This window comes from Sus scrofa, chromosome 13, assembly GCF_054392235.1.
Source record: "Sus scrofa isolate SSC_HxYL_T2T_F1_AM1 chromosome 13, Sscrofa_HxYL_maternal_Yorkshire_Landrace_v2.0, whole genome shotgun sequence".
Lineage (NCBI taxonomy): Eukaryota > Metazoa > Chordata > Mammalia > Artiodactyla > Suidae > Sus > Sus scrofa.
In genome coordinates this window covers 27,434,003-27,457,058 of record NC_139395.1, presented here as the reverse complement: position 1 = coordinate 27,457,058, position 23,056 = coordinate 27,434,003, and the positions used below count along the sequence as shown (strand labels likewise).

The 23,056-nt window shown below is 40.7% G+C and overlaps 1 protein-coding gene across 13 annotated transcripts in view; it reads left to right on the top strand.

Annotated features, from left to right (window-relative positions):
- Positions 1-56: 56 nt before the first annotated feature.
- Positions 57-23,056, top strand: part of NGLY1 (N-glycanase 1) — a 69,017-nt gene continuing 46,017 nt past the window's right edge. For 5 of the 13 annotated variants that reach the window (XR_014822520.1, XR_014822518.1, XR_014822519.1 and 2 more), the window contains exons 1-3: positions 8,184-8,340; positions 15,338-15,452; positions 19,245-19,490. Coding sequence is in view for 10 of the 13 variants with exons in the window: in XM_013981422.3 (XP_013836876.3) it covers positions 8,210-8,340; positions 15,338-15,452; positions 19,245-19,490 (492 nt within the window). In the remaining 3 variants the exon portion in view is untranslated. Of the gene's footprint in view, positions 2,369-8,183; positions 8,341-15,337; positions 15,453-19,244; positions 19,491-23,056 lie in introns of those variants that run through there. The other 8 variants (XM_021071437.2, XM_084987249.1, XM_084987256.1 and 5 more) reach the window with 6 other exon arrangements.

The window sequence follows — 23,056 nt, the reverse complement described above, 5'->3', positions numbered from 1 at the left end:
GCGCACGCACACACGCACACACGCACGCCTGACGTCCTCGTGGTGGGCCGGGTTCCCTTCCTCTGCGTCACCTTGGCGGAGGTCAGACAGTGGAGGAGGCCTAACCCATGGGCTTCCAGGGCTGAAAAGTCCGTTGCGCAGCCCCAGCGGGTGGAGGACAAGCTAGAACGTGCGCACAGTGCGGGGAAATAGCCTACTATCAAAAAGGGAATTTTTTTTTCTTTTTCTACCAATCATGTCCACATATTCCGCCGTTGTGGGAAAAGGGACGCCATCATAGTCTCTTGGAATTCTAGGGAAGAATAAAGAAGTTACTGTATCCTTAAGAGTTATTGCTGTATCTTCCAAAGCTGTTTATAGTAGGAAAGTAGAACTAACCAAGATACCCATCATTAGGAAATCGGTTGTGTACTTTGCGGTACATCGAAATACTGTGCACCCATTTAAAATAATTTTATAAGTGAATATTTATTAATGTGGAAACTGTTAGGAGTTACAAGTCGTAACTTGTATTTTTCCATTTTCAAAAAAAAGCGATTTTTTTGGGGGGGGGGGCTCTGCAAGCATGTACAAGGATCATGATGTTTTTCTTATTTTGGGGAGTTCCCGTCGTGGTGCCGTGGTTAACGAATCCGGCTAGGAGCCATGAGGTTGCGGGTTCGGTCCCTGCCCTTGCTCAGTGGGTTAACGATCCGGCATTGCCGTGAGCTGTGGTGTAGGTTGCAGACGCGGCTCGGATCCCGCGTGGCTGTGGCTCTGGCGTAGGCCGGTGGCTACAGCTCCGATTAGACCCCTAGCCTGGGAACCTCCATATGCCGCGAGAGCGGCCGAAGAAAAGACCAAAAAAAAAAAAAAAAAAAAAAGCGATTTTGGGGGGGGGGGGATCCTGCAAGCATGTACAAGGATCGTGATGTTTTTCTTATTTTTGCTTAGCTTTATTTACTCTCTTCTGCAGTATACAAATAATGCTTTTGTAATATAAAGTTACTTTTACATTTAAAAAATTATTTTCAGATGTGGGGCAGTGCTCAAAATACCACACCCAATGTCTGACAAGAATGGAGACATTGATTTGTTTTTGAAAACTTTAATAACATTCATTTGTTCAGAGTTGACTGAATCTACTAAGGGAAAAAAACCATGAAAATATAAAGAAGTAAGAAATCAGCAATGTAATATTTATTTAGATGACCGTTTGTTGCTCACATGCTGTCCCAGGTGTGAGTTTTGTGTCATTTTTCCATATGGTCTAAAGGGTTGACCCTGTAATCTACACCTAAACCTCCCAGCATATTTGTTTCTTTCTAAGCAATGTCTTTTGAAGCAATTGTTTCTATGTACAGTGTTTTGCATTCTTTCCCAGCTCTAAAGAATTTGGGAGCTTAGCTTTTCCTGGTTAATACAGAATTTAAGTATATATGGAAATAGACTTTTTCTAAAATGGTTAAAAGAAGACTTGAGTCATCTTTAATCCAAGGCCTCTTCAGTCACCTCTTAGCCTGGCCTTCCTTCAGTGACAACAGAGTTACTTTAAAAGGAAAGTACAATTAAAACTTAACAATCAGAACCCAGACTTGCTCTCTCCTCTCTTTGTTGCTATACAATATTTTAAAATCATGGTGTGAAAAGACCTACAATGTTTTCTTTTAAGCCAAGCTTATATCGAAACAGTTTTAACAGTTTTAACATGCTGTTCTTTTTTCTTTTGTAACATCACAAAATTATCTTGGATAAGAAGTGACAAGTTAATTAAAATATTGCAGAAAATTAAAGCCACCAAAAAAGTCATTTCATTTTATTTTTACCTATAATCTTTGCTTTGGTCTGGAAAGAGGTGAAAAGTTTTATGATATTCTAATAGCTCTATATGATTTAGTATCATATTCCTTGCTTAAAATACCGTGGTATTTTCTTGGACCAAAATCGTCAAATGGGCTCTACTCAACACAGCCTCTTGGAGTCCCTGTTGTGGCACCTCAGAAATGAATCTGACTAGTATCTATGAGGACTTGGGTTCAAGCCCTGGCCTCCCTCAATGGGTTAAGGATTCAGCGTTGCCAAGAGCTATGGTGTAGGTTACAACAAGGCTCAAATCCCATGTGGCTGTGGCTGTGGCTGTAGCTGTGGCCAGCAGCTACAGCTCCAATTTCACCCCTAGCCTGAGAACTTCTGAATGCTGGGGTGCTGCCCTAAAACAAACAAACAAAAAGCCTCTTGATCAGACTCATGTTTTGTTTTGTTTTGTTTTGTTTTGTTTCCTCTTTGGTGGTGCTCAAGACATGCAGAAGTTCCCAGGCCAATGATGGAACCTGCCCCACACTGGTGACAATGCTGAAACACTAACCTTCTGAGCCACCTTCTGAGCCAGGTAATTCCCTGACTTAGGTTTACTTAAATTTTTGGAATCTGATTCAAAACTTATCTTTCCAAATATAGTTCCCAGTCTAGTAGAATTCTCGGAGACAAATATGTGCAAACTACTGAAACAGGTGCTACAATAGAAGAATAAAACAATGGGGTTTTTTTGGATAATAATGCAAGGGAGACAAGTGGGTCAAATACTACCTTCCAAAGTCAGGAGAGACTTCCAAAAAGTGAACTTTGAACTGTCTCTTGAAAATGAGTAAATGTTTGTCTGGTAAATTTGGTGGGAAAGGGCAGCTTGACAGGCATTGTAGAACAAAGACCTGGAGACCTGATATGTTCCACAAATGGCTAGTAGCAATTCAGTGTGGGCAATGTTGGATTTGAGGTGTGAGACAAAGCAACAATAAAAGCGTGAGAGTGAAGCAGGGGCCAATCAGAAAAAATCTTGGGTGTTATGCCGGAGATTTTGGATTTGATGCTGTAGGTCAGAGATGATAGTGGGCAGCCCTAGTCTAACATAAACTGCAAACGTTCTTCTGTTGCATCTAAATTCTTCTAGGAAGGACATGATCAATTCTCTCATTCCCTTCACCTGCTACCCTCTTTTGTCTCGAACCAAGTTACTTGGTACATTCAAGTTACCTGCCTGACTCCTGACGTCATTTGACTGTAGAGTGTGGGCAAGGGTAACCATGAAAGACTGGTTACCAGAAAAATAATACCAGATTGGTGGTTTACAAAGATCACCGTTGCAGCATGTACAGGGGGGGTTCAAGGATGTGGGTGGGAATGGATGTGGGGAAGAGAGTTAAGACTGATGAGGCCCTAAACTAAGGAACTAAGGCAAGGAGGAGAGCTGAGATGATGCTGAAGAGGAAACATTGTTAGGATGCTGTCCCTGATTTAACTGGTGGGGGGCTGTCGGGAATTCTCCCACAGCTGGGAATTTAGTTCACGACTGCACCTAGAGGGTTGTCACTCTAGGACCTTACTTCAGACACGTAAGGTCCCCCTTCCTCACTAAATTTAATTCAATTTTTTCCTCTTCCATGAAACTGTAACCATAGTGGAATTTTTCTTCCTCTAAACTAATAGTTCTCAAACTTTACGCTGTACCAAAATCACCTGAAGGGCTTACCACACAGCTTGCTAGATCCCACTTTTAAAGACAGAGCTTGAGAATATTCTGACAGATTCTCTGGTGATACTGATACTCCTGATCTAACCTGAGCTTAAACTCACAGTGACTCCCATGAAAGCAGCAGGGTCTGTGTTTATATCTACTGCTTCGCAGTGCCTGGCACAGTCCTTGGCTTTTAGTAGTCACTTCATAAACATTTGATGAAAAAGTGAATTACAGAATGAATTTATAAACATGTCCCCTTATATTGGCTAATATACATATGCCACTGTGCATTTCTTACAAATGACTTGTTTTCTTTTCAGAATAACTCTTTTTTTTATTCAACTAAAGGGCTATTTGTGTGTAATGTATTATTGTTTTGTCTTTCCAAGTAATTAAACGTTTATGTCATCTATCTCAGACTGCTTTGAACACAGCAGGTGCTCAATAAATAGTAGTTGGTTAATTACTTCATGCAATCACACAATAGTAAATCGTGGAGTTCCCATTGTGGCTCAGCAAGTTAAGAACCTGACTAGTAACCATGAGGATGTGGGTTCGATCCCTGGCCTCACTCAGTGGGTTAAGGATCTGGCGTGTTGCTGCAAGCTGTGTTGTAGGTCACACCTGCTTCTTGGATCCTGCATTGCTGTGGCTATGGCTGTGGCTGTGGTTGGCAGCTGTAGCTCCAATTTGACCCCTAAGCCCAGGACTTCCATATGCTGCAGGTGGGCCCTAAAATAAATAAATAGTGAATCACCACATCAACTCCTGAAAGGCTTCAGCACCTCTCTTTTTGTCTTTTTAGGCCCACGCCCGAGGCATATGGAGGTTCTCAGGCTAGGGGTCCAATCGGAGCTGTAGCTGCCTGCCTATACCACAACTACAGCAACGCTGGATCCGAGCCTCGTCTGCAACCTACAGCACAGCTCACGGCAACACTGGATCCTTAACCCACTGCAAGGCCAGGGATCAAACCTGCCTCCTCATGGATGCTAGTCAGATTCATTTCCGCTGAGCCACGATGGGAACTCCTCTTTTTTTTTTTCCTGTCTTTTTGCCGTTTTCTAGGGTCGCTCCCGAGGCATATGGAGGTTCCCAGGCTAGGGGTCTAACCGGAGCTGTAGCCGCTGGCCTACATCAGAGCCACAGCAACATGGGATCCGAACTTCATCTGCAACCTACACCACAGCTCACGGCAGCACCGGATCCTTAATCCACTGAGCAAGGCCAGGGATCGAACCTGCAACCTCATGGTTCCTAGTCAGATTCGTTAACCACTGAGCCATGACGGGAACTCCGGAACTCCTCTTTTTATTGTTATTATTTTTTTAAATGGCCGTACCCTGGACATATAGAAGTTCCTGGGCCAGGAATCAAACCTGTGCTTCCATGGTGACCCAGGCTGCCAGCACTTGGATTCTTAACTCACAGTAATAGTCTTTATTAGGGTCAACATTCTCTTTTCTATGACAAGACCTATCCCAGGGAAATTTTAGTGAGTTATTTCTTTATATCATTTAAGAATAGTGCCACCATATGTCAACTCTAAAGATGATGTTCTTAATAAAGTTGGAATCCTAAAGAGAAATCATTCTTTTGAAGCAAAAAAAAAAAAAAAAAAAGATCAAGTGAAAGAACATCCATTTATGTGTTTGCAGCAATGGTGTGTATAAAGTGATTGAATAGCTTAATACCTTCAAGTTTTCTAAAGGAAATTGAAAATCAAAATATCTTCAACTTGACTTAAGAGGAAGAAGCAGACAAGGAAAAGAATGAGTCAACTTCCTTATTACAATAAATTCCCTTAATAGCTTCACAAATTATGGTGTCAAAGAGAGATTGTAGTTACTCAAAGTAAAGAGTAATTGGTAAGGATTTAAATTTCAAGTGAATTAAAATAAACAGCTACTGAATTACCCTTGAAATGAAGAATTCTATGATTTTATAGACTGTACATGATGAATTTCATGGCATTGGTTTTTCACATTGTGGTTGTATGTTCCTCACAAAAGTACCCTAAGGCTGTTATCTCTTTGAAGGGGAAAGCTGAGTTGTTAGCATTCTGTTCCTCTCCCCACCACACAGCACACTTGTTTCAATCCTAAAGCACTTCATAGAATTTTTGTATATACTGGGGTTCCTCTTAAGATTTTATTGGAAAAAGTGTTCACTTGCTTTAAAAAAAAATCATAAATAATAGATGGTATATAACAACCTTACGCAGTTAATATAAACATAAATAACATGCTGATGGGGAAAAAAAAAAACCCAAGGGGAATGTAGTTTTGGTGATGGAGACAGCTAGTTACAAACCCTAATCCCCGCATTTTCCATCCTTTGGAGTTGTGGTACATTTCCCAGCCTTCTTCCCCCCACCCCCCCCCCCCGTCCCCGTTTTATCTAAATGGCTTCATTTTCATCAGTGATACAGTAGAGAAAATGCCGTTTGTCATTTCTGGGCCCTTGTGGTTAAGAAACAGTTATGCCCTCTCTTTTCCCAACCACTAACTAAATGCAAAAGTCTCTGAGGCTATATAGCAGTAGTTGGCAAACTATAAGCTAAATCCAGAAGGCTGCTTGTTTTTGTAAATAGTTTCATTGGAACACAATCATACCCATTCATTTTAAAGCCCAGTTGATCCTTGAACAATGCAGGTTTGAATTCCATGGGTCCATTTATATGTGGATTTTTTTCTTTTTTTTTTTCTTTTTTTTTTTTTTTTGGCATTTCTTGGGCCGCTCCCGCAGCATATGGAGGTTCCCAGGCTAGGGGTCCAATCGGAGCTGTAGCCACCAGCCTATGCCAGAGCCACAGCAACGCAGGATCTGAGCCGCATCTGCAACCTACACCACAGCTCACGGCAACGCCGGATCGTTAACCCACTGAGCAAAGGCAGGGACTGAACCCGCAACCTCATGGTTCCTAGTCGGTTTCGTTAACCACTGCGCCACGACGGGAACTCCTTTTTGGTCTTTTTTTTTTTTTTTTTTTTGGCATGGATTTTTTTCAATAGTAAATACTACAGTACTACAAGGTCCACCGTTGGTTGAATCCAGATTGGAAACCACAGATACAGAGGAACCTCATATGTGTATAGAGAACTGTGCAAAGGGTTGGTGCCACTAATATCACACTTGTTCAAGGGTAAACTGTACTGCCTACAGTTCCACAATTGCAGAGGCAGAGTTAAATAATTGAAAAAGAGACCCTATGGCCACAAAGCCTTAAACATTTATTATCTGACACTTAATAGAAAATGTTCATTGACCTCTATTCTACAGAGTCACTGAAAATTTATTTATAGGAATTAGCAACACACTGTCAGTTAAATACACTATTCTTGGAAGCTGGTCCAAAAACCTACATATTTATTAAGAACTTCTCACATATATCTGGCAAATGAATGGTAACTGAAGTGGGAGATATGGTTCAGGGTCTTGCTCAGAGATATTGGAAGAAAATTCCAAATTTAAAAATCAAACTGAAGGTAAAGCATCAAGAACATTTAAAGAAGGTGCTTAAGCATACATCTCAAAAATATAATGTCAAAAAAAGCATTTGCTGAGATTTGGAAAGAAATTTCTGCAAAGAAAGAAGCCATTGGTAAAGTATACTTTCAAGGGCATGGTGAGGTAGAGGGTGGATTAAATTGTTTAGGCTTCATCTTCTAAGAGGAATAAAGGACGCTGATCTACTGGCAAAACAAAGCCACAAATTGATACATACCCTTACAATATAGGATGCATGATTTTGCTGTCTTTCCTTTCCCCTCCATTCTATTTTGTCCTTATTGAGTATGTGTTTTATTTTGGTCGATAGAGTTTTCAACCCACTAGGCTGCAATCTGCAGTTTTGAAAATCACTTCTTTACAGTGGCATCGTCCTATCTGAGCTGGGACTTAGGCAAGAAATTTTCAATCATTTATTTCTTTAGGAAAAAAAAAAATCCATACAGGAAGAACCCAGCATAGTTTATGGCCATGCGTTTGGTCATGAACATGGTTAGCTGCTTCCTTCTGGGGTCGTTCATCCACATTTATTTAGCAAGGCCTGACAATCGGCGAGGAGGAAGCTCTAAGACAGTTTCATTTGGGGAAAGGGGGGTTTCCCCACCTTCCTGGCCGGATCAATTGAGGATGGCCCGCGGGGGGGGGGGCGCAGAGGAACCTGGGTTTCTGCTATGCAAAAGCCAGCACCCGCCAGCCCTGGCCCTAGCTTCCCGCTCCTCCCCACCAGCCCTTCCAACCCCACCCCGCGGCCCCCTCCCAGCAGACACCCATGGCCAAAGCCCCTGGACCAGGACGACCAGGACCCCGCCGTCTTCTGGTCGAAGTTCCTGGGCCCTGACGACCTGGCCCCTCATGGTCCAAACCCCTGACACTCCCCAGACAACCCCCAGCCCACCCAGCCGAGCTCCCCCGTCCTTCCTAGAAAAGCTCGGTCCCCCACCCTGCCCGAGGGTAGCCCCCGCCTCCCCGCCGATCCCCTCTCCAGGCCAACCGCCCCCCGCCCCGCCCTGGAGACCAGCCCCCGCCCTCCGGCCGAGCCCCCGCCCTCCGGCCGAGCCCCCGCCCTCCGGCCGAGCCCCCGCCCTCCGGCCGAGCCCCCGCCCTCCGGCCGAGCCCCCGCCCTCCCGCTCTCCTCCGACGCGCGGCCGCGGAGGCGCCTGCTCAGTGCGGACCCGGCGTGGGGGGCGGCGGCCGCGGCGCTCAGGCATGGCGGCGGCAGCGCTGGGCAGCTCCTCCGGGTCCGCTTCCCCGGCCGTGGCCGAGCTCTGCCAGAACACCCCGGAGACCTTCCTGGAGGCCTCCAAGCTGTTGCTCACCTACGCGGATAACATCCTCAGGTGCGAGGCAGCGGGCGGGGCACCTGCTCGGTCTGGGTCTCGGGGGGCCCGGCCGGCCCTGGTGGGGTGAGGCCGGGATGGGCGCGGCCGGCCCAAGCCCAGCCGGAATGGGCGTCGGGCTGTCTCGCTGCTCCTGGGACCTGACACCCGCTATCGGGGAGCGGGTAGGACTGGGTCCCGGTTGGGGCGAGGGGAAGGGGCGCCCGGGCGGTGGTCTCGGGTCCGGCGTTGAACCGTCTTCGTTTCGGGACAGAAGCGGTAACAGGGTTTCATTGACACTGCGAGAATTTTACCCAGCAGGTGCTTTCAGTTGCCACACGCTTTTCAGAAGTTACGGACGAAATTTTCCTGCCCAGCGTTTTGTGAATATCCCAGCAGTAAAGCATAGTACTACTGTAGTATTAGCGAAGATACCCTTGGCGAAAAGTAGTTTGTTTCATTTTCCTGGGAACACTAGCATACTTCTAGATCTCTGAGCGACTTTACAGATTTGGGGAACTGGGAAATAAGCTTATTATTCATTTTGAATCATCACCTCCCTCACCTCTTAGATCAAATAATGTGTCTTGAGGGACTTGATGTGGGGAGGGAAGCGGAGCCCGGGTTAAAGGAGCACCAGGTGCCAGGTACTTGAGTGGTGTCACCTCGTTTATCATCAGTTCACCGTGATTACATGGGCTCTTGGTGCCCCCCTCGCCCCTGGTGCGCTGACTCTTCTAAGCGGTAGCTATATTGGCTTGAAGTCTAAAAGGAAATCCTTCTCAATTTCAAGGTTATAGATTTCACTGGACGCAGTTTTAGAGCCATTCGTTACAAGTGCAGTGTTTTAACCTATGGCAGTTATAATAGCGTTTGTATAGGTAACAATGATTTTAAAATGAATTGAAGGAAAAACATTGAGCCCTTATGTGCCAGATATTTTGAGGGTTGCAGTGTACACAGTGCACATGGCTGCACAATTGTGACCTATGTGGGGACTGCTTTCCTCTTCTGTGACACCTTCTCCTATCACCTTCTCTTCCCTGGGAGGTCTCACAGCTCTTCAGAGTGCAAGGATGCTGGAGGACTCTGCTTGAATGAACTCTCAGGCTGAGTTCTCCAGAGCCAGGACCTCCCACCTGGAAAGCCACCAAACTATTTAAACCTAACTATTCAGAAAAGGGAGGTGGCCTTGTAATGAGGATTCAGTTCTGCCTTCAGTCCAGTGAAACCACAAGTGATGAGATCAAGGTGTTTTGAGGACGGAAATCCTTTGCATTATAATCATTATGAATGTTTACCAAACTAAGAAAAAGCGAGGCATGCTGTCAGTTCAGGTCACAGTCTTTATATGGCTTATGTTTCTTGAAAGGTTTTTATCTAAAAAGGGAATTAGTCTGGAACTCATATAAGTGGAGATGGTATAAAAAACTACCCTTTCTAAGTTTGTCTTAGGTAAGAGTATTAAATCCTGCCCTCATATTCTTATAATTCAAACTCCTTCGGTCTTCAGAGGGGAGAAGCAGCCACCTTTTCTTTCCCTTCCAAGTCCAGTGACTTGCTTGTCTCTTAAGAGAAAAACCCTGGATCACTTTTTGACCCCTTAGCCACACTGCATTACAGGTATGCTAATCTAACTTATTTGAGAGTAGAGAAAAACCACAATTTTCTGTTTCATTTGCTGTTTTGGGAAATTTATTAATGTTAAAGATAAGGGACTGTACAAGAGATTGTAGTCTTGAAATCACTTGCTCCTACCTCAAGATCTGACATAGTGTTTATAGGATGAGAGTTTCATGGGCAGTTTTTTGTTTTGTCTTGTTTTGTTTTTTAACAGCAACGTTCCTCACTATACACAGGTGAAAATAATACTTTGGGTTAAGTTAAATTTCTGCTCCAGGTGTTTATTTCTGTTCCACAACTAAGAGTCACAAAGCTAATGAAATTGCTGACTGAAGTGTATACTAATGTGCATGCCCAATGTGCTATGGTTTGAACCATTTTTTTCAGTTCATTAACTTATAGATAAAAGTGAATATCTACTTCAGTATCTGCTTTTTAAAAGTCTATAATGATTTTACTGGCCTTTTACATGGGTTCCCTAGAAAATGTGCTCTGTTCATTTAAAAAAAAAAAAATTTGGAGTTCCCGTCGTGGCGCAGTGGTTAACGAATCCAACTAGGAACCATGAGGTTGCAGGTTCGGTCCCTGCCCCTGCTCAGTGGGTTAAGGATCCGGCGTTGCCGTGAGCTGTGGTGTAGGTTGCAGACGCGGCTCGGATCCCGCGTGGCTGTGGGTCTGGCGTAGGCCGGTGGCTACAGCTCCGATTGGACCCCTAGCCTGGGAACCTCCATATGCCACGGGAGCGGCCCAAGAAATAGCAAAAAGATAAAAAAAAAAAAAAAAAAAAAAATTTGATGGGCGTTCCCTCATGGCTTATCGGGTTAAGGATTGGGTTAAAGATCTGGCATTGTCACTTTTGTGGCTCAGGTTCCATCCCTGGCCTGAGAACTTCTGCATGCCTAGGATGCAACCAAAAAAAAAAATTTTTTTTTCCGATTTCCCACTAATTTCCTTTGCAAATTGCACACGATTAACTGGTTACAAATTGTGCTGGGTGTGATTGGGAGGAGCCAGGAATGGAAAGTGGTTTCTTCCTTTAAAGAAAATAAATATGCTTGGGAGAGGGAAACTGCATAAAATCTAGAGAACAATTCCAAGATGACGTTTAAGCACTTACATGTTTACTTGAGATGATAGCAGGGGGGCCTAATGAGAAGATTTCAGAACAAAGGTTTGATAAGAGAACATGTGTTTGACATGATAGGTAAGAGCGAGCATTTGTTAGTTTCTAGACTCAAAAAAAAGCATAGGGTTTCATGTATAATAATGATATAAGAAGATTTGAGGCGTGGAATTCATTTCTGAAGCTATTGCAGTTAGCACAAGCCTAGCTGTTCATGGAATGGAGAGAGGATAGGAATTGGCATGGATTGGCAGTTCTTGAATACTGAATGCCAAGAGTTGGTAATGGGAGGAGAGAATAACTCCCACACTGCTCACCTGGGTTACTACTAACACCTGGAGAAATTGAGAGGTTGTTAACTGAGAATGGGTGAGTTTGTTGGCCTCTTGTATGGTGCAGTGTATGTAAGCTTTGTTTTCAAACCAAGGGGGTTAAATCCCAGTCAGCCATTCCTAAGAACGTGATTATAGGTGATTTAGGTAAACGTTCTGGGCTTCAGTTTCCTCGTTTTTAAAACAAAAGAACAATGCCTACATTACAAGATTGTTGCAAAAGATAGTGATAAATAAAGGACATGGCACATGTGTTATTTGTTACTCTTCCTCAGTTTTTCTTGTTAAACTAGACTGTGTACAGGTTTCCCTTGTTGTCAGCTACAGAGAGTGGTAGAGTTAGGGCCAGAGATGGTTCCCAGATGGTTCTAAAGGCAGATAGATGTTTTTCAGGTTTTTACATGTCAGAATAACAAACCTTTAAAAGGACCAGAAATAGTTTTTCAAATGACCTGCAAACCAACTTTTGTGATTAGTAATAGAAATACAAGATTATAGGATGTGGTCATGTACTAAATTTATATTTCTGAGAACTCTTTCTGGGATTATGCTTTCTAAAGAGGAAGAAGGCTAGTAAATGATCAGATATTTTTAATTCTCAGCATTTCTGGAATTCTGAAATAGAGACAGTTTTCCTCTTCTGAGAAAATGAATGCTGAGACTCAGTGGGAGGCTTACTGGTAACATGTCTTAAAATCTTAGAAGTATGATAGATTATGATTTTAAGTTGAAAAAAGCAGGATTTTTTTCCTCCTATGCAATTGTAAAAACTAATTTTCTATAAATGAAACAGTTTGGTAGATATCTGTGGGTAAGACAACTAGGAAGACAGGACAGTATGTTCAGTGATGGTTGACTAAGGTACAAGAAGTTTTGTTGCCCTTTCAAACTCCATTCATTACCATCATCACTCAACAACCAGGAAAAGAACTCTCGAGTGAAAGTAAAAGGTAATTGTTAACAAGCACGACAAATATTAAAAGTTGTAGGAATAGTTCATGGTCAGTAAAGATAGAAAAAAAAAAAAAAAGCCAAAGAGTTATAGCAAAAAATATTTGAGAAAAATCTGCAGAGAAAATTAAATTAATGGAAGAAAAATATCAAACAAAACTAAAGGTGCCCTTTAAGGGTGCTTTAGACACCACAAGATTAGGAGAGTAGTAATGAGCTCAGAGTAAGTGCCCACCGTGGGATGATGCTTGAAGCCTGAGATTCAGAAGTGCCGGTGTGGCACTCTTCCAGGGGCATGCAATGGAAGCTGATTTGAGGTATCATAGCTCTTGTGCCCAAGTTCTCTAAGCCTTTGAGAGCTTTGGGGCCTGACTTTCACATCAATCTCTGCTCAAGACTGGCTGGTCTATTCCACAGATCTGAAAACAAGGAGATAGGATTTGGGTAACTGGACATTACTGCCCCCTTTTTTTTTTTATGTTTTGATTTTCAATATGCTTTTAGTGAGAAAAGAGAGAAACGATATACGAGGTCCACAGACACTGTACAAAGGTAGAAAATTGCTCAGTAGAAACCAAAATAGAGGAGTTCCTGCTGTGGCACAATGGGATCAGCAGTGAATCTGGAGCTCTTGGACACAGGTTCGATCCCACCTGGCACAGTGGGTTAAATGTTCTGGTGTTGCCACAGTTGCAGCATAGGTTGCAGCTGTGGCTGGGATCTGATCCCTGGCTGGTGAACTCCATATGCTGCAGGGTAGCCAAAAAAAAAAAAAAAAAAAAAAAGACACTAAAGAGGAAAATCTAAACTCTACAAAGCTGGTAACAAAGAAGCTACATTGACAATTACTTTGAAAACCATGTATCAAAATAATCTATATCAGAACAGCTGGTGTAAGTTTTATAAGGATTTTAAAACTAGTGAAAAGGAGAAGAAAAAATAGAAAATTAAGCCCAGTGAAAGATGTTGATTATATAGAAATCTGGAAACTATTGGGAAAAAATAATTGAAGCAGTTTTGCACCGGTATGATAGACCATCCTGTGGTACTGATATATTTATCCCCCAGGGGAATGTGTTGGGTATCCTGAAAAGATGTATCATTTCTCTGTAAGTAGCTTTGATAAAGGTGGGATTATTTATTGCTTAATGTTAAAGTGGTATGAAGGAAAGGTGCATTTATGATGCAGTGTGGCATAGTAGCCAGGGATGCCACACTGGAGGCCCTCAGATCCATACTGCCAAGGTCTAGAAACCCTGATCACACAGGTTTCTGAACACAGAATAAAAGAGTGAGGCATCTGTTTCTCTTTGTGTTTCTCAGTTACCTGTGATTTTCAAATGACTTGTGGTGAAGAATGTTGTTTTTAATTTCAAGTCCTTTGTGGTCCTATAACTTTTGTAAAATACAATGAAAATTTCATGTCAGTATCAAATAGCTGTAATAATTATTGAATACTCTCAATTTCTGCACTCCTCTTGAATGAGTAGCAGAGAGTTTGTAGATTAGCACCAGTCTGGACATTTTAAGTAACACTATTTTAGAGCATTTGAGTCTGAATATTCTGTAATAAATTTGTTTAATTTTTGGAATTAAAGAGGTTTAAAAAAGATTCAAGAGCGTGTGTGACAATTTGCCAATGGGAATTGCTTAATGGAAAACAAATGTGAAACTTGTTAAGACTTCCACAATTAAAAAATGTTTTCTTTTTGGTTTTGGCCTCACTGCAGCATGAGGAAATTCCCTGGCTAGGGATCAAACCTGTGCCACAGCAGTGACAATGCTTGTGATTCTTAACCTGCTAGGCCACCAGGGATCTCCTTGTTCTATTTTTATATCATGGTATCTAGAGAACACATGTAAATTTAGGACAAGGATGGTTAGTCCCTTGCTAGCATTTGCCCATGCATCATTCCATGCCTCAGCACTCCTTCTCTAGACCCACAACACAGCCTCAGAATCCTCAGTGTGGTATTAATGGAAGCCACTACTACTTTCTGAATTTTTTTTTTTACAGCCTTTCTAATTTGTCAATGCTATTAAAAATCTGAAGTCAAAGATTTTTCAAGTACTGATTAAAATTTTTCAAAATCATAATCATTGTAAAAGAAATTTTTGTCTTCATTATATTGCCATGCTGGCAGTGACAAAATATATATTTTGAGCTAAAACAGAACTTATAGTAAAATCAGTCATTGGTCTAGGGAAGAAAGAACAATCAAGTAACTATAAAGGTACACTTCGCTTCATGTTGGTCAGAAATAAAGTCTTTGAGGAACTTTGATTCACTTTTATATAGCTTCTTCATTTCTTTTATTCATTCATTTCACGAGTATTTATTTATTTATTTTTTAGGACCACACCTGCGGCATATGGAGGTTCCCAGGCTATGGGTCCAATCAGAGCTGTAGCTGCAGGCCTTCACCATAGCCACAGCAATGCCAGATCCAAGCTTCATCTGCGACCTACCCTACAGCTCACGGCAACACCGGATCCTTAACCTACTGAGCAAGGCCAGGGAGCAAACCTGCATCCTCATGGATACTAGCCAGATTCATTCCCACTGAGCCATGACAGGAACTCCTCATGAGTATTTATTAATTACCATCCATAGACACATCAGGTCCTGTTTTTAATGATTGAGATTCATCAGAACAAAATAGACAAAACCTGCCCCTGTCTGGAACTTGAATGGATTTTTTTCTTAGCAGCCCAAAAACTTGTAAAAGTCCCTAGCTTTAACAGCAGAGAAATAGAAAGTCTCATGAATTTCCCTATGACAACATTGATAAGATCAGCCGTGATGTGGTGTGTACTGAGGTAGGAACCACAAAGTTAAGCCGTCTGTGCTGCTGCTTTCTCTAATTTTGGGATTGCTACTACTTTGCAGGAGTGTAGCCAGTATAAAATGGGAAAAGAAATGTAAAAACATGGTGAAAATATAAATTGTTATATATAATCAAAGTTTTTTTTTTTTTTTTTAAATCAGAAACCCTAATGATGAAAAATATAGATCTATCCGGATTGGAAACACAACTTTTTCTACTAGACTTTTGCCTGTCAGAGGAGCTGTTGAATGTTTATTTGAAATGGGCTTTGAAGAGGTATGTTCAAGGGTTTTTTCCTCCCCAGTTCATGTACAAAGCATTCATTATAGTGTTGACAGATAATTTCTAAATAAGGTAATATTTTTTAATAGATTCATTTTGGCAAACTGTGGAACTATTTGCCCGCTTACTGGATAGTTTAAAAGTTACAGTAAATATACTTTAACTCACAGCAAAATATGACAGCCCTTCCTCAGGGAGAATTCTTACAATCTTAGCCCTTTAGAATACGGAGATCAGATATTTAAACCAAGGACTAAATTGTGATTCTCTTTAGACTTTTAGCAAAAACCTAGTTTGTGATCACATACGAATTACTAATGTGGTCCAACCCGTCGCCAGTAAGAAATGGAAAGAGAAATGAGAAACAGAAAAGTCGAATTTAGTTACCACACATAAGGGTTCTATTGTGTAAAAGGTGAGAAGAACCTTAGTGTTGTTTTGTTTGGTTTTTAGGTCAAAAGAAAATCTGGTGTTTCTGTCTTATGGGATCTTGTGGTATAGTTTCATTTTGTGACACAGTGATAGTAGTTGTCAAGGTAATGAGTTTTCTCTATGTGTATTTGCTTGGCCATTTCTAGTTCACAGAATATCGTAAAGCCCTAGAGACTCAGCCGTCAGTAACCGTAAGAACCAGTGAGGCCATAGCAGTTGTTAATGAGAGAGGCCAGGTTGCTCTGGGGTATGCATTCCTTCTGCTTCTTTGCATTGCTTCCCAGACGTGCTGATGAGTTAGACGTGGAGTATAAGGGCAAGGCAAGAATCTAGGATGACTTCTAGGTTTTGGTGTGAAGAACCAAGTGGATCTCCACTCATTGAGACTGAAAAATCTTGGAGAGTAGCATGTATCAGGGGAGAAAGAAAGCTTCCCTGTCTTTTGGATAATTATAACTGATATATTGTTAAGTATTCAGGAAGAATTGTCAAGTAAAGAGTTGGATATATGAGTCTGTAATTCAAAAGGAGAGGTCAGGGTGGAGGTAAGTTAGGGTATCCTCTACTTGTAGTTACTCAGATGTCTGAATATAAAGAATTTAAAACTATAGATGGGGAAAATTGAGACCATTGTTCATTCAAGGAAATGAAAATTTTTGAGAGTCAAATGACAGGAAAATTAAATAAATGACAACTGGAGACTATGCTTATTTCTCATTGCTGAAGTGGAATCAGATTTGTCTTTCATTCAGCAAATACTTAAGTTGCCAGGAAGGGTAACCACCCACTGTAGTTTTCCTGGGACAGTCCTGGTTTTAGCCGTGAAATTCCCACACTGCAGAAAACCCCTCAGTCCCATGCAGACTTGTAGGTTGGTCACACCAGAGGTAACAAGCCACATTGGGACTTGTAGTGGCATTTGGTGCAAACAGAGTCACAATTTTAGAAAAGATTTTCGTGTTTTGAGACTAATTTATACTTAGTTTCTGACTGGCCTTGGATTTCACACTTAAGGACCTGTATGAAGTGTTAGCCAACAGAGCTGAAACTGAACTCTCCCACCAGAAGGAAACTTGCTGGGCTTTGAGATGAAGGAAGATTCCAAGACCTATCCTGAATTTGTGTACACTTGACATTAAAATCCTGGATGCTTTTGGGCCCACTCATCCCTGAGGATGCATTCTTTTTTTACGAAAAATCTGAGGAGGAGAATTAGACTGAGATTCAGGTGGGTATGTGACCCATCAGGCTAGTTTAGTGGAGTGGTTCACCCTGGGAGCAGTACCCAACCCAGTGAGGATGGGGCATCTGAGGGAGGAAGTTTTGGTTGTCTTGGTGACCAGAAGATATTACCAGCATTTAGTTGAAAGGGGCCAGGTTGACTTGGAGCTGGTGATTAGAATTGTCGAAGCAAGAATGAGTTGAGAAACATAGATTTGTTAAATGCTAGAATCCTCATTGATTTCCTAAAATGTTATTGGGTCTCGTGTGTTAAGCCTTCAAGTTTTTCCTTTTATGAAAATACAGTGCTGTTGATTAAGCTTTTGGGTGCAGATATTTTGGCTGTAATCATGCATCCTGAAAATTGGAAGAACAGAGAGCAAGGCAGGGGCAGCATAGCCTCTCCAGGGCATGGACCAGGTCAGATCCACATGCCTGTCTCGCTCTTCTTTCTTCTCTGTCCACGATGTCAGCTACCTCCCTCTGCATTCCACCCAGAGAGAGATGAGAGGCATCTGTGTTTGGTTTCAAACCAGGAGTCTGGTTTCTCTTCCCAGGCCTCATCATAGATTGAGGTGGCTCCTTCTAATGCTGGAACATTCACCATGTTCCAATTTCTCCTAGTTATCGCATATGTAATCATCACAAAGGTAGAAATATTTTTTTTTTTGATCAACTCTTCCAACTGTTTGTACAGCTTGTGGATTTTGATCTCTCTTCAGACTCAAATGGAGTCAGTTATAGCTTAATGATTAAGGTCATGCAGTTTGAATCGTTGCTGTGACAGTCATTCTGAAGCATCAGGCAGGTTATTTGACTTCTCTGAGCCTTTGTATTTTTACATGAAAAGTGGGGATAAACCTAATAGCTATCTTTCAGGACAGTTGTGAGAATATATATATATATAGAGAGAGAGAGAGAGTAATATATATATATATTATATATATATAATAACACAGTACCTAGAACCCATAAACACAATAAATGGTCGGGTAGTCTTTTTTTATAGCTATTTTGGGTAATATATAAGATTGCTGGCCTCACCCAGCTTTTTAAAAAAGATTCACAATAAATTGATTTTCAGGTCATTCTTGAATAATGTCTTGGTCAGTTGATTCCTGTAGGTCTGTATCACCAGTGAAATAAGGTCATTCTTAATTGTGGAGTTTAAATGATCACAATCTAAAAGTTGGACAACTGCCTATTATAACAAGTGATTTTTCTCATTTGCAGTTGATGGAATACTGTTTTAACACTTGCTTCTCAACACTTGAATACTTGTTTGAATATATATTTTCATTTTACTTTTATATGATTTGCTAACTATTTTGCATTGTGAGCATTGTTACAATGTTTATTATATCAAAGTTTTCTATTGTAAGAATTCATTAACAAATCACTTCTTAAGTGGATTTTTATTGTTTTGGTTGAATCACTTTTGTGTTACTAAGAACAATCAAAAGTTTTGAATTGACTATATTCTGTTATCTTGGAAGAATTAGTGAACCCGTATACAGACCTCTTGTCACATAGCTGTTCTTACAGACTTGAGTTTAGTAGATTCAAACGGAGTCCTCTTGTGGCCTGGTGATTAAGGATCTGGCATTGTTGCTGCTGTGGCTCCAGTCACTGCTCATGTGCAAGTTCAATCCCTGGCCCCAAGGAAGTTCCATATACCATGGATGTGGCCAAAAAAAACCACCCTCAAAGGTTATTATGTAACTTCTTAATGCTTTTATGTGACCAGTGATCATTTTGAATGGCTGTATTTATATCATTTCGTAGGGAATTTCATGGAGAATGGTAGTATCATGTACTATTATAGAGAAGATAGGAATGTGTATTTTTGCACCTTTTATGAAGCTTTCTTACTTACTACAATATTCCTAAAAGATACAATATTTTCCAATAAAATAGGCTAAACATTTTATGCTAACATGGAGACATATTTTCTTAATTTTTTGGCATACCTTTGCCTGTATTTTAAAAAGATGCCCATAATGTTAAGAAAGCAGAATGATTGTTAAAATATGACATCTTCTATAGTATTGGCTCTGTTTTACATATACTATGTAAGAATGACTGTCAGTATAAAGCAAAGATTAAAATTTTTCCTAATTTTATAAATTCTAGGGAGAAACGCATCTTATCTTTCCTAAAAAAGCTTCAGTGGAGCAGCTGCAAAAAATTCGTGACCTGATTGCCATAGAGAGAAGTAGCAGACTGGATGGATCAAATAAGAGCCCCAAAGTAGATGTATCTCAGCAACTTGAAACCAGTACCCCGCTTCCTACAACACAGTCTTCAAATCGTAATGGGTTAACCCAGCACCCAGGGAACAGTGAAGGGCAGTCATCAAATCCACCATCTGCCCCAATGGTAATGTTAAAATTGAACTTTCCTTGACTATTCCTTTCAAGTGTTGAAATATCAGAAGCTTTGAAATATGTTATGAATTATTCTGGAATTTATGTCCCAGTCATTCTTGGTTCTTACAGTTCTAATATATTCAAATTTCCTCAGTTCTTTAAAAAAAATTGTCAGATTAATAGCAAAAGTGGTGAAATGACTGTCTTTCATTTTTTTTTTTTTTTCTTTTTGTCTTTTGTTGTTGTTGTTGTTGCTATTTCTTTGGGCCGCTCCCACGGCATATGGAGATTCCCAGGCTAGGGTCGAATCGGAGCTGTAGCCACCGGCCTACGCCAGAGCCACAGAGCCACAGCAACGCGGGATCCGAGCCGCGTCTGCAGCCTACACCACAGCTTACGGCAACGCCGGATCCTTAACCCACTGAGCAAGGGCAGGGACCGAACCCGCAACCTCATGGTTCCTAGTCAGATTCGTTAACCACTGAGCCACGACGGGAACTCCTTTTTTTTTTTTTTTTTTTTTTTCTTTTTGTCTTTTGTTGTTGTTGTTGTTGTTGCTATTTCTTTCATTTTTTTTAATTTAGTTTTTTTGCTGCACCCACTGCATGGGGATGGTCCTAGGCCAGGGATCCTACCTGTGCCACAGCAGAGACCCAAGCCGTTACAGTGCCTGTGCCAGATCCTTAACCTGTTGAGCCACACAACAACTCCTGTTTATACTTCAGGATCTTATCTTGTGGCTTACTCTTTCTGAGGCAGGCTACGTTTTATTTATCATTTGTAAATGTACCCATTACCTTGGTACTTAAATCAGTTACAAAAATTAGCATATGCCTTTAACCAAAAAATGTATGGCCATCAAATAAGATTTCCTCTACTCCTTCAAAACTTGTAAACTTTACCTGCTGTGTGTGATCCCTGGCTTTGCTCAGTGGATTGGGGATCCCATGTTGCTGTGGCTGCAGTGTAGGCCAGCAGCTATAGCTCTGATTTGACCCCTGGCCTGGGAAATTCAGCCACAGGAGCAGCCCTTAAAAAAAACAAAAACAAAAATAAAAAACTTTTCCTGCTGTCATTCACTACAGGAATTATTAATTCCAACAACCTAACCATTATCAGTGTTTCAATTCAGTAAAAAAAATCAGCTTTATTAGGCTTAAGGTCAATAATCATTAATTTACTGATAGTGCTGCTAACAAATTAGTGAAGTTTAGTTATTAGCATACACAAATATACTTCTGAAGAACTGAAATCAAGTTTCTGATGTCTTTTTTCTTTTTTAAAATTTTATTAAAGTTAACTGCTCTGTAATGTGTTAATTTCTGCAGTACAGCAAAGTGACTCATTTATACATATACACATATCTATTCTTTTTTAGATTCTTTTCTCATATAGATTATCACAGAATATTGAGTAGAGTTCCCTGTGCTATACAGCAAGTCCCCATATTATAGTGTACATATGCCAATAGGGATGTCCCCAGTCCATCTCTCACCCTTAACCCCCCCTACACACCTTTCCCCTTTGGTAAACATACTATTTGTTTTTGAAGTCAGTGAGTCTGTTTCTGTTTTGTTAATAAGTCCATTTGGAGCATTTTTAGATTCCACCTATAAGTGATACTATATGATGTTTGTCTGTCTCTGACTTATTTCACTTAGTATGATAATATCCAGGTCCATCCATGCTGCTGTAAATGGCATTATTTCATTCTTTTTATGGCTGAGTAATATTCCATTGTGTATATGTACCACATCTTCTTCATCCATTCCTCTGTTGGTGGACATTTATGTTGGTTCCATGTCTTGACAGTTGTATATAGTGCTGCAATGAACATTGGGGTATATGTATCTTTTTGAATTACAGCTTTCTCTCAATATATGCCCAGGAGTGGGATTGCAGGATCATGTGGTAGTTCTGTTTTTAGATTTTAGAAGAACCTCCATACTGTTTTCCATAGTGGTTGTACCAATTTACATTACCACCAACAGTGTAGGAGGGTTCCCTTTTGTCCACACTCTTTCCAGCATTTGTTTGTAGGTGTTTTGATGATGGTTATTCTGACTGGTATGAGCTGATACCTCATTGTGGCTTTGATTTGCATTTCTCTAATAATTAGTGATGTTTACCATCTTTTCATATGCTTTATGGCCATCTGCCTGTCTTCTTTGGATAAATGTCTATTTAGATCTTCTGCCCATTTTTTGATTAGGTTGTTTGGTTTTTAATATTCAGTTGCATGAGTTGTTTGTATATTTTGGAAACAAATCCCTTTTCAGTCCCTTCACCTGCAAATATTTTCTCCCATTCTCTGAGTTATCTTTTCGTTTTATTTGTAGTATACGTTGATGTGCTTAAAACTTTGGGTTTTAAGTTTAATTAGGTCCGATTTGTTTATTTTTATTTTCATTACTCTAGGAGGTGGATCCAAAAAGATACTGCTGTGATTTATGTCAAAGAGGGTTCTGCCTATATTTTCCTCTAAGAGTTTTATAGTATCTGGTCTTACATTTAGAACTTTAATCCATTTTGAGTTTATTTTTGTGTATGGTGTTAGAGAATGTTCTAATCTCATTCTTTTACATGTAGCTGTCCAGTTTTCCCAGCACCAGTTGAAGAGACTGTTTTTGGTTTTTGTTTGTTTGTTTGTTTGTTTTAAGTACTGCACCCATGGTATATGGAAATTCCTGGGCTGAATTGGAGTTGCAGTTATCAGCCTACACTAAAGCCACAGCAATGCCAGATCTGAGCCATGTCTGTGACCAACACCATAGCTCATGGCAATGCCAGATCCTTAACCCACTGAGTGAGTCCAGGGACCAAATCCTTGTCCTCATGGATAGTAGTCAGTTTCATTACCACTGGGCCATGATGGGAACTCTGAGATAGTATTTTCTCCATTGTGTGTTCTTGGCTTCTTTGTCATAGATTAGTTGACCATGGGTGGGTGGGTTTATTTCTGGGCTTTCTGCACTGTTCCATTGGCCTATATTTTTATTTTGGTGCCAGTACCATACTGTTTTGATTACCATAGCTTTGTAGTATAGTCTGAATTCAGGGAGACAGATTTCTTCAGCTCCATTTTTCTTTCTCAGGATGGCTTTGACTCTTTGAGGTCTTTTCTGTCTCCGTACAGGTTTTAACATTCTTTGTTCTAGTTCTGTGAAAAATGTCATTGGTAATTTGATAATGATTGCATTAAATCTGTAGATTGCTTTGGATAGTATAGTCATTTTGAAAATATTGATTCTTCCATTCAAGAACATAGTATGTCTTCCCATCTGTTTGTGTCATCTTTGAGTTCTTTCATCAGTATCTTATTTTTAGAATACAGATCTTTTGCCTCCTTATAGTAGGTTTTTCTATTGGTATTTTATTCCCTTTCATGCAATGGTAAATGGGATTGTTTCCTTAATTCCTCTTTTGGATTTTCATTTTTAGTGTATACAAATGCAAGTGATTTCTGTGTACTAATTTTGTATCTTACAGGCTTACCAAATTTATTGATGAGCTCTAGTCTTTTTCTGATAACATCTTTTAGATTTTCTATGTGTAATATCATGTTATCTGCAAACA